Source organism: Mustelus asterias, chromosome 23, assembly GCF_964213995.1.
Source record: "Mustelus asterias chromosome 23, sMusAst1.hap1.1, whole genome shotgun sequence".
Classification (NCBI taxonomy): domain Eukaryota; kingdom Metazoa; phylum Chordata; class Chondrichthyes; order Carcharhiniformes; family Triakidae; genus Mustelus; species Mustelus asterias.
This window is the reverse complement of record NC_135823.1, coordinates 44,324,221-44,342,444: the sequence shown is the minus strand read 5'-3', so window position 1 is coordinate 44,342,444 and position 18,224 is coordinate 44,324,221. Positions and strand designations below refer to the sequence as shown.

The 18,224-nt window shown below is 44.6% G+C and overlaps 1 protein-coding gene across 2 annotated transcripts in view; it reads right to left on the bottom strand.

Moving 5' to 3' along the window:
• abat (4-aminobutyrate aminotransferase) overlaps positions 1-18,224 on the bottom strand; it is a 136,466-nt gene that overhangs the window by 44,045 nt on the left and 74,197 nt on the right. For both annotated transcript variants that reach the window (XM_078240394.1, XM_078240395.1), the window contains exon 5: positions 36-85. In XM_078240394.1, the coding sequence (XP_078096520.1) occupies positions 36-85 (50 nt within the window). The remainder of the gene's footprint in view (positions 1-35; positions 86-18,224) is intronic.

Here is an 18,224-nt window from a genome sequence, read left to right as displayed (position 1 = left end):
ATAAACAGGGACAATTAATAAAAGGACATACTTACCACATTTTGTGGATTCTGCAGCACTTTAATCAGTGCAGGATGGTTGTAACCTGTAACATTAAAAAAGACAAATGATCAATATGCCTTGAACATACAAATAAGACACAAACTGGATCGTGCCCAGAAAAGGCGCGAGGCCATTTAAATGTGTATAGCCTGCTCGACACCAGATTCTACCAGCTCCCGGGATCATCTGACCTTCGGGCACAGAGTAAGCCTGGTGAGAATCACTCCTGGTCTCCACCAGTGGAGACCTCAGGAGTATTGGCCACACCAGGCGGGCTCGGAGGCCATTGAAGGAGGAGAAAGTTCTTTACACCGAGGGTTGTGAATCTTTGGGATTCTCTACCCCAGAGGGCTGTGGAAGCACAGGCATTGTGTGTGTTTAAAGCAGAGATTGATAGATTTCTGATTAATAATAACTTAAAGGGTTACAGGGATAGTGGGTGTGAAAGGCATTGAAGTGTCCGATCAGCCATTATGATATTGAATGGCTTGATGGGTTGAATGGTCTACTCATAGAATAATAGAATCCTTACAGTGCAGAAGGAGCCATTCAGCTCATCGAGCCTGCACCGACAACAATCCCAGCCTAGGCCCTACCCACATAACCCCATGCACTTTACCTTGCTAGACCCCCTGACATGAAGGGGCAATTTAGCATGGCTAATCAACCTAACCTGCACATCTTTGGACTGTGGGAGGAAACCGGAGCGCCCAGAGGAAACCCACGCAGACACGGGGAGAACGTGCAGACTCCACACAGTCACCCGAAACCAGAATTGAACTCGGGTCCCTGGCACTGTGAGGCAGCAGTGCTAACCATTGTGCCACCCATAATGTTGTACCATCTTGTTCCTATCTTCCTAAGACCTCAGTAACACAGCCTGCCTCTCCCTCTACTTCAATGCATCCGTTGCTGAAATACTCAGCCATGCCTATGTTACCTCAAGATAATCTCCCAGCCAGCCCTCCACCTTCTACTCTTCACAAACATCAGTTCACTTAAAACATTGTTGCTTTTGCACTCAACCCTACACCAAGATTCGCTTACCCATCACACATGTCCTCACTGCTCTACACTGGCTTTCCATCCTCCAATCCCTCAAATTTAAAATCCTCATCCTCATTTTTAATTTCCTTTATGCCCTCACTCCTTTCAATCTCAGAAATAGAGAAGACTGGTGGGGTACGGACACAAATACAACTTCTCTTTCTGTATAGAAAACAGGACACCAAAACCAATCCTCTCAGTCCTGCACCCTCAGGGAGTGAGCATGCAGTGAACATTTATCCCTTCCCACAACACTGCTCATGCTACAGGGACTGGAGGGTACAACTGCAGTGGTTTACAATAATACAATTCATGTAGCGGTAGAGTTTATTCAAGTTAGCAGTGTGGCCTCAGCTGCTCCCAAAATCTCACTTTGACAAACTGGACAAATGACAATTCAAGGATGCAACATTGAAGGATCCGGGAGGAATCTACTACCAGTAAGGCTCAGTGCTGCAAGGGAGGCCTAATCCAATGTGTTCTACTTCATCGAGCATGCATTTGTTACCTCAAATTATCTCTGTTGATATGCTGGCAACTCAAAATTTTCTCTGAAATAAGCTTTCAGACATAATCAATTTTCACATGCGGCCAGTAATTGGAAGAAAATATAGATTTTTGCTATGTTGATTCACACTGAAAATTAATGAAATGATCATTAATGAAATGATCTCAGAATGTGGAGATCCAATAACGATTGCCATTGGGAAAGAAAATCATTTTTCTCAGGGATTAGAACCTCTGCCCATGTTTTGCCAAATAACAGTTGGAAGTCTGTCGAGGAATGTTATTGTAATTAGCCCTGACGCTAGTCCCATTATTGGTAAAGATTAGACATATGTTTGAAGTTCTTTTTTGGCCCCGGTACTGTCTGACAAGACTTGTCGACAAAGCACCAGTGTCATCCAATAGATTTTTCTTAATCATCAGCAGCTAAATGTGTGAATCTTTTCTCAGCGTGCTGCCTAAGTGTGGATAGACTAGCACAATGTTCCAGCAGGAAGACGTCCAATAACAGTCTCACAACCAATTAATACAACTGTGAATGTGAAACATTCACACAACAGACTTGAAGAATCTGCAAAGGATTACACGCGCAAGGTCTCCAAGCTCAAAATTAAGCTTTACAACATTCTAAAAACTGTCCTTTTACCCTACTAATTGCCCTGACATCCCCCTAACACTAAGGAGCAATTTAGCATGGCCAATCAACCTAACCCGCACATTTTCGGATTGTGGGAGGAAACCGGAGCACCCGGAGGAAACCCACGCAAACGTGCAAACTCCGCACAGACAGTCACGCAAGCTAGGAACTGAACTCGGGCGCCTGGCGCTGTGAGGCAGCAGTGCTGACCATTGTGCCACCGTGCCAGTCCCAATAGTGCAAAAGGAGACGATTCGGCCCATCAAGCCTGGACCAACAACAATCCCACCCAGGCCTTATCCATATATCCCGCACATTTACACTGCTAATCCCCTTGACACCGTCTAATGTGATGAAGAAGGATAATTATCTATTACTTTATTTTGCTGCATTCTTTCTTGCTGGTCACAACATTTCATAAGACCATAGGAGCAAAATTAGGCCTCTTGGCCCATCGAGTCTGCTCCGCCATTCAATCATGGCTGATATTTTTCTCATCCCCATTCTCCTGCCTTTTCCCCATAACCCCTGACCCCCTTATTAATCAAGAACCTATCTATCTCTGTCTTAAGACACTCAATGACCTGGCCTCCACAGCCTTCTGCGGCAAAGAATTCACAGATTCACTGGCTGAAGAAATTCCTCCTCATCTCTGTTTTAAAGGATCGTCCCTTCAGCCTGAGATTTTGCCCTCATTCATGACTAAAATTAGGTGCTAGTAGCCATTTCTGTGAGTGACAGACAATGCACATTCCAGATGGACTTCAGAGTAAGGCTCCATTGTGCATAGATTGATTACTGCTATTGTCTTGAATGGGAGCCGCCATTTTGAAGATTGGTCAACGGAATAGATTAACAGGTCAGGTTATTCCATCGAATTATGATTACCGTGTGGGGCTCATTGGTGTTCGGATCTTTTATTGCAGCTTTTTCATGTGGCAAAGTACTTCCTGAAAAGGAACAGTGCTCTTGGCAACTTACTTCTATATGAGAAGCCATGAGTGTGGTACTGCTTCCATTGATATTTCAAATCACTTCACAGTTGATGTGTGGAAAGTGGAGTCTGATCAAGGAAAGTGTTCTTGGGAAGGATGACCAAAGTTTAGTTGAAAAGATGGGTTGTGTGGAGGTTTGAATTGGACGAGAGAGAGAGGTGGAGGCAGAAGGGAATCCCAGCGAGTAAGATCCAGGCGGTTGAAGATGCTTCTCTGAATGATTGAGTGGAGAGAGGGGATGAGCAAGAATCCAACATAGGAGGAATGGAGAGTCAGGGGTGGGAAGGAAATATAGATTGGAAATTATCGCAGACAAACTTTGGAAGTGGTAAAGGTATTGTATCTACTGCAGGGATTGCAGCAGCTGTAGAGAGGGGCAATGTGGGCGAGTGAAAGTGGGCAGTCATAGTGATAGATGGCATATGTGGTCTGAAAATCACCACAGGGTTAAACAAGAGTCTGAAGGCTGCCAGGAGTCTGCTTCCGACCGAGCCAGTGTCAGCTCTGGGGATAGAATCAGTAAGGAGTCTCACAACACCAGGTTAAAGTCCAACAGGTTTATTTGGTAGCAAACGCCACTAGCTTTCGGAGCGCTGCTCCTTCATCAGGTGAGTGGGAGATCTGCTAACAAACAGCAAACAGGGCATATAAAGACACAAACTCAAGTTACAGAATAATGAATAATGAAAGGAAAGGATGTCCCGAGGCATGGTACATTGGGGAAACCATGCAGACGCTACGACAACGGATGAATGAACACCGCTCGACAATCACCAGGCAAGACTGTTCCCTTCCTGTTGGGAAGCACTTCAGCGGTCACGGGCATTCGGCCTCTGATATTCGGGTAAGTGTTCTCCAAGGCGGCCTTCACGACACACGACAGCGCAGAGTCGCTGAGCAGAGACTGATAGCCAGGTTCCGCACACATGAGGACGGCCTCAACCGGGATCTTGGGTTCATGTCACACTATCTGTAACCCCCACAACTTGCCTGGACTTGCAAAATCTCACTGGCTGTCCTGTCTGGAGACAATACACATCTCTTTAACCTGTGCTTAATGCTCTCTCCACTCACATTGTCTGTACCTTTAAGACTTGATTAGCTGTAAAGACTCGCATTCCAATCATTATTCATTATTCTGTAACTTGAGTTTGTGTCTTTATATGCCCTGTTTGCTGTTTGTTAGCAGATCTCCCACTCACCTGACGAAGGAGCAGTGCTCCGAAAGCTAGTGGCGTTTGCTACCAAATAAACCTGTTGGACTTTAACCTGGTGTTGTTAGACTCCTTACTGTGTTTACCCTAGTCCAACGCCGGCATCTCCACATCATGGATAGAATCAGTAGCAGGCACCAAAATGATGGCTTTGAGCTTCCCAAAAATGCCATAACCACCTCCACTGTACAGATTTACAACTGCAGGAAATGAAGAAAGGACTGCTTTCATCATACAGTATCAGCTTTCAGAAGTACAAATCTATACATTTACCGAAATGTATTTTTAAAGGATTTATCAGGAAATGTAGGCTGGAATTCTCTGATCTCGTTCATCCCGCCACGCCGCCAGTGAGAACGGAGAAACTAGCGTTCAGCCAAAACTCCATTCACTGCAGCGGGACTGGAGAATCCCAGCCACGTGCGAGGTCAGAGAACTCCAGCCACATTTTAGGGAAGGTATTTCTAACCAAGCGTCATTAAATAAAAAGATTGAAGAAATAACATTGCTTTGATGTTACTTACCAAAGCAATGTGAATCTGAATTTCAGTGCTATAAGAGTATTGGTATCCTAGTAGCATGGTTATCCATTGGGGTGATCATTGCCAATTTAACCTAGCCCACTCTTGATGAAGGCACGGTTGATTCATGCACGATATTCATTGCCGGAGACTCCGTACACCCAGCACAGCTCAATTCCAGAAAGGGAAAATTACCTCCCCCCTCATTTTGCATTCTTTTTCAACCCCTGTCCCTAAAACAGTACGGTACTCCAAGGTGAGGCCTAGCCAAGAACAGGCAGCTAAGTGTCATGGGAGTGGACTGCAGCGTCCCCAACTACCTACAGGCAAAGTCAACTTTTTGGGGAAGCTTTGTGTGTTTTTAAAAATACAAGACGATACCGTAAAGTGAGCACTTTCTGGAAAATACCAGTGTGGATTCAGACATGCAGAGATGGCAAAACCCACTTCAAACAGAGACACTTGAAAGAAAGCTGTGGAAAAGGCATAAGACTGGGTTTCTGTGTTTGTGATGACAATGAGGTCTTCTTCCCACATATCATCATCAGACATCCATAAACCCATCTCCTGTTGAGTTATATCAGAATGTGTTTTACAAAGTGCTGAGATGAAAGCAAAACAGACTGTAGATGCAAGACAAGCCGATATCCCCATCTCAGGAGAACACAGGAAAATGAGGTTAAAACTGCTCAAAGACTAGTGAGACAGCAGAACAAAGAATTAAGAAGGACCTATCTCTCTCTCTCTCTTTCTCGCCGGAGGAAACCCATGTAGATACGGGGAGAATGTGCAAACTCCTCACAGAGAGTGACCCAAGCCGGGAATCGAATCTGGGTCCCTGGCGCTGTCAGGCAGCAGTGCTAACCACTGTGCCACCGTGCTGCCCAATGGTGACCATAAAGCTGTCATCAATTGTCGTAAAAACCAGTGTCATCCCACACTCCAAAGATGTGTAGGTTAGGTGGATTGGGCATGATAAATTCTTCCTCGGTGTACCCTTCCACAATAACTTCATGACATTATTAATGTAAGTCTACTTAGGACACTAATTTATAAATAAACAAACAAAGACAAATAAATAAATGGTCAAAGAAGTCATCTTTGTACTGCCAACTAAAGTTCTTGCCTCATGCCAAACCCCATCCAGATAAACGAGGATGCCCCTACACCCCCTTGCTCTGCCAACTAGTGCCCCACACCAATCCGACATTGAATCCACCCAACAATATCCCGCCCACCACAACATAAAACACCCACAAATAAAAAGTCACCCTATCCCACCAGCTCCGGGAGCCCCCCCACCCCACCCCACCCACCTTAACAGAAACACACAGGGGAGGCAAAGGTGCCAAGACATGGGAAAACAACAAGCCACCCTTCAACCCTCAACCTATCCACCAACATCCCCATCAGGAAGCCCCCAGGACTCTTTCCCCCCCCCTCACCGTCTGCCCTTCCCCCCACCCCCAGTAGCCCACCTGCTACCGCCGCCCCCCCACCCCCCGAAAAAAACGGAATCGGACTCAGCAACGGACGCAAAACCTCCCCAGCCAGGAAAGCCCCCGCAGAAAAACTCTCCAAAACACACACTACCTTGACATCCACTCCAACCCCAGAAACACATAAACCCCCAACCTAACAGCCCCCTCCCCCAACACACACCACCTGAACAACCACCTCCCCCAACCACCTAAAATACGGCAGAACCAGACCTTCACCCTGTTTTTCTTCTCCCCCCCCCCCCAACATAAGGGTACCCCCCCAGTCACCACCCCACACAAGAAAAAACTAACAGGAGTAATAATATATGGGAAAGGCCCAGGAGACAAGAAGACAACAAGCCAAAATATAAGGGCAAGGCATCACAGGGGTGATGCACTATCAATCGAGCCGAGACTATTGTGAGCAAGACAAATAGGCTTTTATTGGCAAGAACTTGGAGCCATCCCTGTCGGTGATCTGGTCTGAACTGAGAGCAAGGGGGGAGGAGCCACCGCGAACATCCCCTATTGACCCTATGATAGAAAGAAGGTCACTGATGAAGCAGCTGAAGATGGTTGGTCTTAGGACACTACCCTGGAACTGAGAAGACTGCAACCACCACAACCATCATCCTTTGCGCTCGGTATGACTCCAACCAGTGGAGATTTTTCCTCCTGATTCCCATTGACTCCAGTTTTGCTAGGGTTCCTTAATTGTAGCTCCAACAACACTCAAGAAGCTCGACACCATCCAGGACAAAACAGCCTGGTTGATTGCTGCCCCTTCCGTAAACATTCAATCCCTCCACTATTGACAAACAGTAGCAGCAGTGTGTACTATCTACAAGGTGCTCTGCAGGAACTTACCACGGCTCCTTAAACAGCACCTTCCAGAGCCATGACCACTACCATCTAGAAGGACAAGTGCAGCAGATACATGGGAACACCACCAGGAAGTTCCCTATCCAAGCCATTCACCATCCTGACTTGGAAATATACCTCTGTTCCTTCATTGGGTCAAAATCTTGGAACTACCTCCCGAACAGCATTGTGAGCGTGTAAAAACCACATGCACTGCAGCAGTTCAAGAAGGCAGCTCATCAAGGGAAATTAGGGATGGGATAAATGTTGGCCTAGACAATGACACCCACATCCATTGAATTAATTTAAAAAAAACTTTTCACATTTGAGTGATGAAAGCCTAGGTAAATAGGCTCTTTATAAAAAGTAAACTCATTTGGATTGGGAAAAGTTATCCACAGGCAAAAATTTTTAAATAAACCTTTGTTTTGATCGACTGAGAGGGTTTGAATAAAAAGGGGAGTCAGCTCACCCGGTTGTAATGGAAGGTTGAATGGAGGCTAAACCAAGCTCTCGAGGTGAGATTGTGGGCAGACTTTGGGGAGTCAGGAAGTGAGTTACACATGGCAGAATTCCCAGCCTCTGACCTGCTGTTGTAGCCACAGTATTTATGTGGCTAGTCCAGTTCTGGTCAATGGTAACCCCCAGCATGTTACGTTACAGCTCTGAAATATTTATTCTCAAATCTTTTTTGATTTTGCCTGGAGACTTTCTTTGATTTGATTTGATTTATTATTGTCACATACATTGGGATACAGTGAAAAGTATTGTTTCTTGTGCGCTATACAGACAAAGCATACCATTCATCGAGTACATGGGGGAGAAGGAAATGGGAGGATACAGAGTATAGTGTTACAGTCATAGATTGGGTGTGGAGAGAGATCAGCTTAATACATAGTAGGTGTTTCCTTGTGTGGAATTTCCTGATTGCAGTTGGTTTATTTAATTAGTGGAATGAATTATGGAGTGTTTTTTTGTTGTTGCTAATTTTGTCCTTTTGGGCTGGAGTATAATCCCACGGCCAGTTTGTATTTTTCACGTGAGTGCTTACACAGCCTCCCAGTGGGCAATTTGGCCATGGAGAGTAAACCCACAGAAATGGACTCTCCTTCATGGCGACACTGAGTACTCATCAGAAACTGGAGATATGACTGATCGCTTTCCTCCCTGCTTCAAGGCTGTAAAGTTAATCTTCGTGCTAAACCTGCAATTCCAGACGAGAGCAGGTAATTCAGCACAGGCTGAGAAACACATTCGAGAACATTATGATCATATGTCTTTAGTCTACACTAGACAGTGCTTTTACCTGCAGGGTCACTCGAGGGGGCGGTGGGGTCATGGAATATTTTGGTAAGGACCAGGACACTTACATCAAATATTAACACCAGAGAATTTTTATTTGTCGATTATTCAGTCGTGCGGATTACTAGAATGCTTAATCCCAGCATCACCACTTCCAGCAATTTAGTTGGGTAGCAATCCGGATTCGACTTGATTATAAAACATAAGTGCTAATTGACAATTCTACAAAACAAAGCAAATCACAACCTAATGAACTTCACTGGGTGCTTGCGCTAACTTTGTAGAGTCACAATTTAATATTCCATTCATACAGATCCTTTCATTCCCTCCACCAAGTTACACAAAGTCTAGCATCTATCACCTTGCACAGACCTCTATTAGTCCCTTGTCCTTACTGATAAATGTCTGAAGAAGACCAGCAAATCTGGGACAAAAACTGTCGGACAGACTCAATCTTCCCAATTGACTCCAGCTTAATCAATGGCCCTGAACGCTTTGAACCCAGAGATAAGAGAATCGATTAGCCACCCGAAAATGTAATTGCACAGTACAGCCCAGTCACAGACAATCACAATCTGGGCAGTCGGCCTGAGGTATTCTTTACGATCAATAGCAGAAGTATGTTGCAGTAGGGTTAACGCCTGTCCTGCCAACCTGCTCGTTACCCCAGGCAGTTTACTGACATCAATCACATTTTTATCATTTTTCAGTGGCATTACTCCTGACTGCATTTGGAAACTTGACACGGCTGGGGAGAGGCATGGTACTGTCGGTGAATGCTGTTACATTAAACGGAGGCCTGACGCAATTTAAAAGGTGGCCTCCACGAACAAAAACATTTTACATCCTCGGATGAAGAAGACAACCACCCAATGATTAAAAACCTGATAATCTGTCCCTCCATCAACTGCCTTTGGCACTTCAAATACTTCCTGTTGCTTCACCACTTTTAGCAATGCTGCACACCTGTTCTGGCGAGGACATCTCAGCAATGCCGAGGAGAAAATGGGCAGAATTGCGACCTACATTACCAGACCAACAACCACTGCGTTATTTAAAAATATCCATCTCTGCAGGTCTTTCAAGTGCAATTAAACAAGGGGGGAGGCGATGGCCTAGTGGTATTGTCTCGAGACTATTAATCCAGAAACTCAGCTAATGTTCTGGGGATGTGAGTTCGAATCCCACCACAGCAGACAGCGAAATTTGAATTCAATAAAAAATATTGGGAATTAAGAATCTAGTGATGATCATGAAACCATTGTCGGAAAAACCCACCTGGTTCACTAATGTCCTTTAGGGAAGGAAATCTGTCCTCCTTCCCTGGTCTGGCCTACATGTGACCCCAGAGCCACAGCAATGTGGTTGACTCTCAATTGCCCTATGAAATGGCCTAGCAAGCCACTCAGTTGTATCAATCACTGCTGCAAGGTTTCAAGAAGGCAGTTCATCACCACTTCCTAAAGGGCAACTAAGGGTGGGCAATAAATACCCATGTCCCACGAGTTTAAAATTAAAGTCAGAGAACTAAAATGGGTGGGATTTTCACCAGGGCTTTCCTAGGATGAATTAAAACTTCTGTTCAACAAAAACCCAAAATATTATTTTTGTTTGGCTACATACATCAGGAGAGAAATTCAGGTTCAGCCTGTCTAATCTCAACTTTCCAGGAAAACAAGCTTACCATTTTCCCTTTACAGTTTTAATATCACCACAAATAGACAGAAGGTTGATCAAACTGGAATGGGAGGAGGCCATTCTCACTCAAATCCTGCTCCAGCAGTCAATTAGATAATAGCTGATCTGAACCTCAGCTCCATTTAGCTGTCTTTACTCCATTTTGCTTGACACCCTTCACAAACAAAAGCAGCCTTAAAAGGCCTTTTGGGAAGAGGGTTTCATATTTCTACAACCCTTTTGTGTGAGAAATGCTCCCTGATTTTCTTCTTCGATTGCCCAGCTCTGAATTTTAATACTATGGGCGCAAACTTCTGGCTCTTCACGCCTACGGGATCTTCCAGTCCCGCCGACGGTGCACCCCAGATGCGTGTTTCCCAGCAAGTGAGGTGGAATCAATGGAAATTCCTATTGACAGTGGTGGACCAAAGATCCCATTGCCGGATAACGGCACCACCGAGAAAAACGGCGCCAGGAGGCCAGAGAATCCCGGTGAGTATGTCCCCTCACTCTTGATTCCACCACCAGAGGACACGACTTCTTCATATCTCCCCTATCAAATCTCTTTAGTATTTTAAATAAGCTTCATCAGATCATCACCCAATTGTCTACACACAGGGGACTATCAGCCAACTTCGTCATTTAATCCTCTCTGCCCCCTATCATCCTGCCAAGTTTGAGCTACACTCCCTCCAAATTGAACAAAGGAACTTAACAACATGAAAAATAGGAGTAGGCAATACTTGAGCCTGCCATGACATTCTCTAACGTCATGGCAAATCATAGATCAACTCCGCTTTCTCGCCCAATTCCCACATCCCTGGACTCTCTTTGTGTCCAAAAAGATCTTAGTTTCAGTATTGAATATCGTCAGCATCCACAGCACCCAAAGATTCACAATCCTCTGAGTGAAGAAATATCTCATCTCAGTCCTCAATGGAACTCCCTTATCGTCGATCATCCCTAATTCTAGAATCTTGGGCTGAGGAAACAGCCTCTCAGCATCAATCCTACCAAGGCCTCTCAGATTTTCTCCCCAAGGTAAGCACCCCAGAACTGAGTACAGTGCGCTTGATAGGGTCTGACCAAGGCTCTGTGCAACTAAATCATGGCCCACATTGAACACAACTGCTGATTCCAGCAGCCCCAATGCCGTATTACACTCTAACCGACTTTTAACGGTATAAGGAAGAACTTCCATCCTTCACTCAGGAGGAAGTCCTGCCTTAAAGAACTGCCTGCCAATCTGATTGGGTCCTGAGGGAGGAATTCCAAGGGGGGCCCTGAGGGTGTGGCGGGGCTCCAAGGGGGACTCTTAAGGGTGGTCCTGAGGTGACCCCAGGTGGGAGTTTATCTCTTGTGAAAGGAGTGTGGGGGGACAGGTTGAGGCCTCTGGCTTGGGGATGGGGGGGTCGGGTCACCCTCATACCTGCATGGTGTGGGGAGGGGAGGGGGTGACTCGATCTTGCAGTGGTGTGGGGGGGGGAGAGGGTTCCCCTCTGTGCTGAGGGGTTTGGGGTGCTCCCCTTGCCAGTGTGGGTGGTGGGAGGGGGGTTTGCCATGTCCATTGTGGGATGGGGGGGAATGTCCATTGTGGGGGGAAAAGGCGCCCCAATATCCGCACTGTCTGTCAGCGCGGATATTGGAGTGCCTTTTAAAAAGGGAACTCTAATCTGTAAAATTGGGCTGGCCAGTGTGATTCCCAGGATGCATCAATTTAAATGGTTAAGGTGGGTGAATCCCACCTGACAGGCAGTGCTAATGCCACCAGGAAACACTGCAGTTTTCCTGCTGACGGGAGCACTTAGAGTTCAAATGGGAGAATTGCGCCCTGTATGTTTGTATATATTGTTGATATCTAGCATCATCATTGCAATGTTGCTGATGTTTCATACTGCCCATTTATAGTCACAGATATCCTCCTGATCCATTCTCTCCTTTTACACTGACTTTCAAACAATGGGAAAGAAATTACAGCTAAAATAACACACTGGCTGGAATTTTACCGCTCGCCTGCCCCAGAATCGCCTGCCCCAGCAAGGCTCACAGAACGGCATTCTCCATTGGCCGCGGGCGGGATCTTACGAGCCTCGGGTGGGTGAAGCGGTCAAATTCCGGCAACTACTTACAGTGTAACAGAAAACAATGGGCTAAATTTCTGTAATATGTGGGGACTTCTTAAAAATTCATTTATGGGATGTGGGTGTCACTGACTAAGTCAGCATTTATTGCCCATCCCTAATTGCCCTGTTATCCTTAATTCCAGGGCGGCACGATGGCACAGTGGTTAGCACTGCTGCCTCATAGCACCAGGGATTCGGGTTCAATTCCAGCCTTGGGTGACCGTCTGTGTGGAGTTCTCCTCACGTCGGCATGGGTTTCCTCCGGGTGCTCCGGTTTCCAGCCACTCTCCAAAGATGTGCAGGCTAGGTGGATCGGCCATGCTAAATTGCCCCTGAGTGTCAAGGGCATTAGCAGGGTAACTACATGGGGTTCACTGGATAGGCCCTGGGTGGTAATGTTGTCAGTGCAGGCTTGATGGCCCAAATGGCCTCCTTCTGCACTGTTTTATGGTACTATGGATGAAAAGTACCAATGTTACAATAAACCTAATCTAAAGCCTTAAGCAAGAAGTGATATGAAGTGTCAAATAAGGTAAGGCTAAGTTAAAAAACCGTCAGCTAAGACCTAATTAACCTTTTCAGTGATAAATTCAACCTGATGCCCATTGAAAATTGGATCTAGTCTGTCTCCTTTGTGGGGACTGTGAATTGGATTCAATTTGGAATTATTCTGGATTCAAATAGGACAAAATTCTAGCTGTGGCACACCGCTCCCGATGGCAGGGCAAGAAATGGGTGCCACTCTCTCACGTTTTGCTAGTTCCCACGCAATCACAACTAAAATTGAAAGTGTGGGCAGCGTGCACAGGGGACACGTGTGGCCACGCATTGGGGTGAACATTTCAGCGATGAATCCCGCCTTCAGCTGACAATGCAGCAGGCACAGACGGGCTAGAAAAGAGCCCCCTGGTCAAACAGAGAGGCTCTGCATCACGGACACAACTTTCCTGCCCAACTCCATTATCATTAACTCATTGAGAGAACAAAGATGGCAGAGGTGTTCTTCAAATTAAAACTGCACTTGTAAATATTTCACATGACATTGGTTTCACACTTTATTCATGTGTGCATCATCGTTATTTGTTGAAACTCGCTTCGAGAGCTGAATGTACTGGAATTCATCGATACCAGTGAGCCACAATCTATTCTACAAAATATTATCATCTCCAGCATCCTTACTCGTATTTAACAAATTGCGTGGGTGGGTTATTGGATTCAGTTTTGCGTTCACCAGCAGCTCAGTGATCAGTGAAATTGCCCTGTATTCGCCCAGAATGAAAAACACATCATGGCTCTCATCTGAATTGGAATTATTTCCTCAAAGTATCTGCTTCTCTCTTTTATATAAAAAAAATTGTTTCTGGAATGTGAGCATCATTGGCAATGTGTTTGCTGCCCATCTCTAATTGCCCTTGAGAAGATAGCGGTGATCCGCCTTCTTGAACAGCCGCAGTCCCTCTGCTGCAGGGATTCAGCTCATAACAGCTGTGCGGCACTGATAAATAGGACAAAAAATACTTAACAGGCCTGCGTTCCACTCGTACAATCTTCTGCCGAGCTTCAACTCACATATTCAAACTCCCAATTCCTTCACAATCCTTTAAATGCCATCTTATGGAATATCGTAAGGTAATTCATAGACAATAATAAGAAAAAATGATCTTGATAAGAGCCAATACATCGAGCAACATTATTACAAAAGAAAACTAGAAATTCCATCCACAGCCTCGTTTTGCTGCTGCCTCTGCAGTTTCCTTAAACAGCAGGGTGCTCTGCATTGAAGGGCAAGGCTGGCAGAAGTAGGGAACCCTGGATGACTCGGGATATTGAGGCCCTGGTCAAGAAGAAGGAGGCATGACTTGAAGTGAATCCCTTGAAGAGTATAGCGGGTGTAGGAGTAGAGTTAAGAGAGAAATCAGGAGGGCAAAAAGGGGACACGAGATTGTTTTGGCAGATAAGACAAAGGAGAATCCAAAGAGCTTCTACAAATACATAAAGGGCAAAAGAGTAGCAAGGGAGAGAGTAGAGCCTCTTAACGATCAACAAGGTCATCTATGTGCGGATCCACAAGAGATAGGTGAGATCCTAAATGAATATTTCTCATCAGTATTTACTGTTGAGAAAAGCATGGATGTGAGGGAACTTGGGGAAATAAATAGTGATGTCTCGAGGAGTGTACATATTACAGAGAAGGAGGTGTTGGAAGTTTTAAAGTGCATCAAGGTAGATAAATCCCCGGGACCTGATGAAGTGTATCCCAGGACAGTGTGGGAGGCTAGGGAGGAAATTGCGAGTCCCCTAGCAGAAATATTTGAATCATTGATAGTCCTAGGTGAGGTGCCTGAAGATTGGAGGGTGGCAAATGTTGTGCCTTTGTTTAAAAAGGTCTGCAGGGAAAAGCCTGGGAACTACAGGCCAGTGAGCCTCACACCTGTGGTGGATAAGTTGTTGGAAGGTATTTTGAGAGACAGGATCTACAGGCATTTAGAGACGCAAGTACTGATTAGGGACAGTCAGCATGGCTTTGTGAGTGGAAAATCATGTCTCACAAATTTGACTGAGTTTTTTGAAGGGGTAACCAAGAAGGTAGATGAGGGCAGTGCAGTTGCCATTGTCTACATGGACTTTAGCAAGGCCTTTGACAAGGTACCAAGGTTAAATCTCACTGGATCCAGGTGAAGTAACTAAATGGATACAAAATTGGCTTGGTGACAGAAGCCAGAGGGTGGTTGTAGAGGGTTCTTTTTCAAACTGGAGGCCTGTGACCAGCGGTGTGCCTCAGGGATCAGTGCTGGGTCCACTATTATTTGTCATTTATATTAATGATTTGGATGAAAATATAGGAGGCATGATTAGTAAGTTAGCAGATGACACCAAGATTGATGGCATAGTGGACAGTGAAGAAAGTTATCTCGGATTGCAACAGGATCTTAATCAATTGGACTAGTGGGCTGACGAATGGCAGATGGAGTTTAATTTAGATTTAGAGGTGATGCATTTTGGTAGATTGAACCAGGGCAGGACTTACTCAGTCAATGATAGGGCGTTGGGGAGAGTTACAGAACAATGAGATCTAGGGGTACATGTTCATAGCTCCTTGAAAGTGAAATCACAGGTGGACAGAGTGGTGAAGAAAGCATTCAGCATGCTTGGTTTCATTGGTCGGAACATTGAATACAGGAGTTGGAACGTCTTGTTGAAGTTGTACAAGACATTGGTAAGGCCACACTTGGAATACTGTGTACAGTTCTGGTCACCCTATTATAGAAAGGATATTATTAAACTAGAAAGAGTCCAGGAAAGATTTACTAGGATGCTACCGGGATTTGATGGTTTGAGTTATAAGGAGAGGCTGGATAGACTGGGACTTTTTTCTCTGGAGCATAGAAAGCTGAGGGGTGATCTTATAGAGGTCTATAAAATAATGAGGGGCATAGATCAGCAAGATAGTCAATATCTTTTCCCAAAGGTAGGGGAGTCTAAAACTAGACAGCATAGGTTTAAGGTGAGAGGGGAAAGATACAAAAGTGTCCAGAGGGTCAATTTTTTCACACAGAGAGTGGTGAGTGTCTGGAACAAGCTGCTAGAGGTAGTAGTAGAGGCAGGTACAATTTTATCTTTTAAAAAGCATTTAGACAGTTACATGGATATGGGCCAAATGCGGGCAATTGGGACTAGCTACAGGGTTTAAAAAAAAGAGCAGCATGGACATGTTGGGCCGAAGGGCCTGTTTCGATGCCTCTATGACTCTATGACTGAGCGTCTTCTGTCAACAGTTATCCCATATTTAGGTTTCTTTGGAGCCTTCAGCTTCCAGCAACTCTTGTAGCTTCAGCCTCTACAGTCTCAATGGCTTGTCTCTACACTTAGATCTCAGGGTTACCTTAGATTAGTTTAATACTAGTATAGTAACATAGAAACTAGACGCAGGAGTAGGTCATTTGGCCCTCTGAGCCTGATCCGCCATTCATTACGATCATGGCTGATCATCAAATTCAATATCTTGATCCCCCATCTCCCCATGTCCCTTTAGCCCCAAGAGCTATATCTAATTTCTTCTTGAAATCACACATTTTGGCTTCTACTACTTCTTGTGGTATAGTGTTTATCAAAAATCATATATCCTATCTCATTCTTGCCTAAGCACCACTGAAACATAGGTGGCCTTACATTAGCTCCGAGGCCATGACCTTTTCAAGTACTGATCCTAGTTATGTCCAGCGTTTAATCCCAAAATCGATGCAATACATCAACTTCACCAAATATTGCCAGGTAGATTATGCAACCGCTAACACGCTATCCTAGATTTAGTATTGTGCAGTGAGAAGGGATTAATCAATAATCTTGTTGTGTGGGGTCCTTTAGGGAACCGTGACCATAAAATTCTTCATTAGGATGGGAAGTGAAATAGTCCAATCTGAAATGAGGGTCCTAAATCTGAACAACAGAAACTACGAAGATATGAGGGGTAAGTGGGTTACTAGAGATTGGGAAACTTCATAAAATGGCATGACAGTGGATAGGCAAAGGCTGATATTTAAGGAACAATGCAAGCATTGCAACAGTTATACATTCCTTTCTGGTGCAAAAGCACACCAGGAAAAGCAACCAACCATGGCTAACAAACTAAATGAAGGATTGCATTAGATCCAAAGAGGATATAAATCTACTAGAAAAAGTAGCAAGTTTGAGGATTGAGAGGAGTTTAGAATTCAGAAAACAAGGACTAAGAGATTGATTAAGAAGGGAGTATGAGAGTAAACTTGTAAGGAAAATAAAAGGAGGCTATAAATGCTTCTATAAGTATGAGATTAATGAAGACAAATGCAGGACCCTTACAGTCTGAAATGGGAGAATTTATAACAGAGAATAAGTAAATGGCAGAGCAATTAAGCAACTACCTAATTTCTGTCTTCAGAGAAAGACACAAATAAATTCCATAAATGTTAGGGAGCCAAGGGTCTAATGAAGAGGAATTGAAGGAAATTGGTATTACTAAAACAATAATGCTGGAGAAATTAATGGGACTGAAAGTCGAGAAATCTCCAGGTCCTGATAATCTATATGCCACGGAAATAGTGAATGCATTGATTGTCATCTTTCAAAGTTCTATGATTCGGGAACAGTCCTGGAAGATTGGAGAGTGGCAAATGTAACTGTACAGAAACCTAGCAACTCTACTGATTCAGCACCTGAGTTTTACCCTTTCCCAAGGTAATCAGTCACGTCGTTTCACTCAGATGATCGAGAGAGTGTTGTTCATCCTTGGTTAACCTTGGGAACAAGAGTAGACCATTCAGCCTCTGGATCCTGTTCCTCTGCCATTTAATGGGGTCGGCACAGTAAGAAGTCTCACAACACCAGGTTAAAGTCCAACAAGCTTGTGGCTTGTGCTACCAAATAAACCTGTTGGACTTTAACCTGGTGTTGTGAGACCTCTTACTGTGCTTACCCAAGTCCAACGCCGGCATCTCCACATCATTTAATGGGATCATCAGGGCTAATCTGTGATCTAACTCCAGAAAGAAAGTCTGAGAAACCCGGGAGCCCAAAGAAAATGTATCAGTTGGTTATCATAGAGAAAACAAGAGGCACCAAAGAAAAATTCACAGCCACATCTGCTTCACTTGGCCAACTAATTGGAAGAATGAAATGAATGATATGCTATATCTGTAGAAGAATAAAAGATAGATATTCTATTGAATTTTATGCTGGATTTAGATGTGTGCAGTAGTAACTATTCCAAAAGACAGAAATTAGGATTTGAAATATCATGAAGCAGAATAATTTCACCAACAACAGGGTAGCACAGTGGCA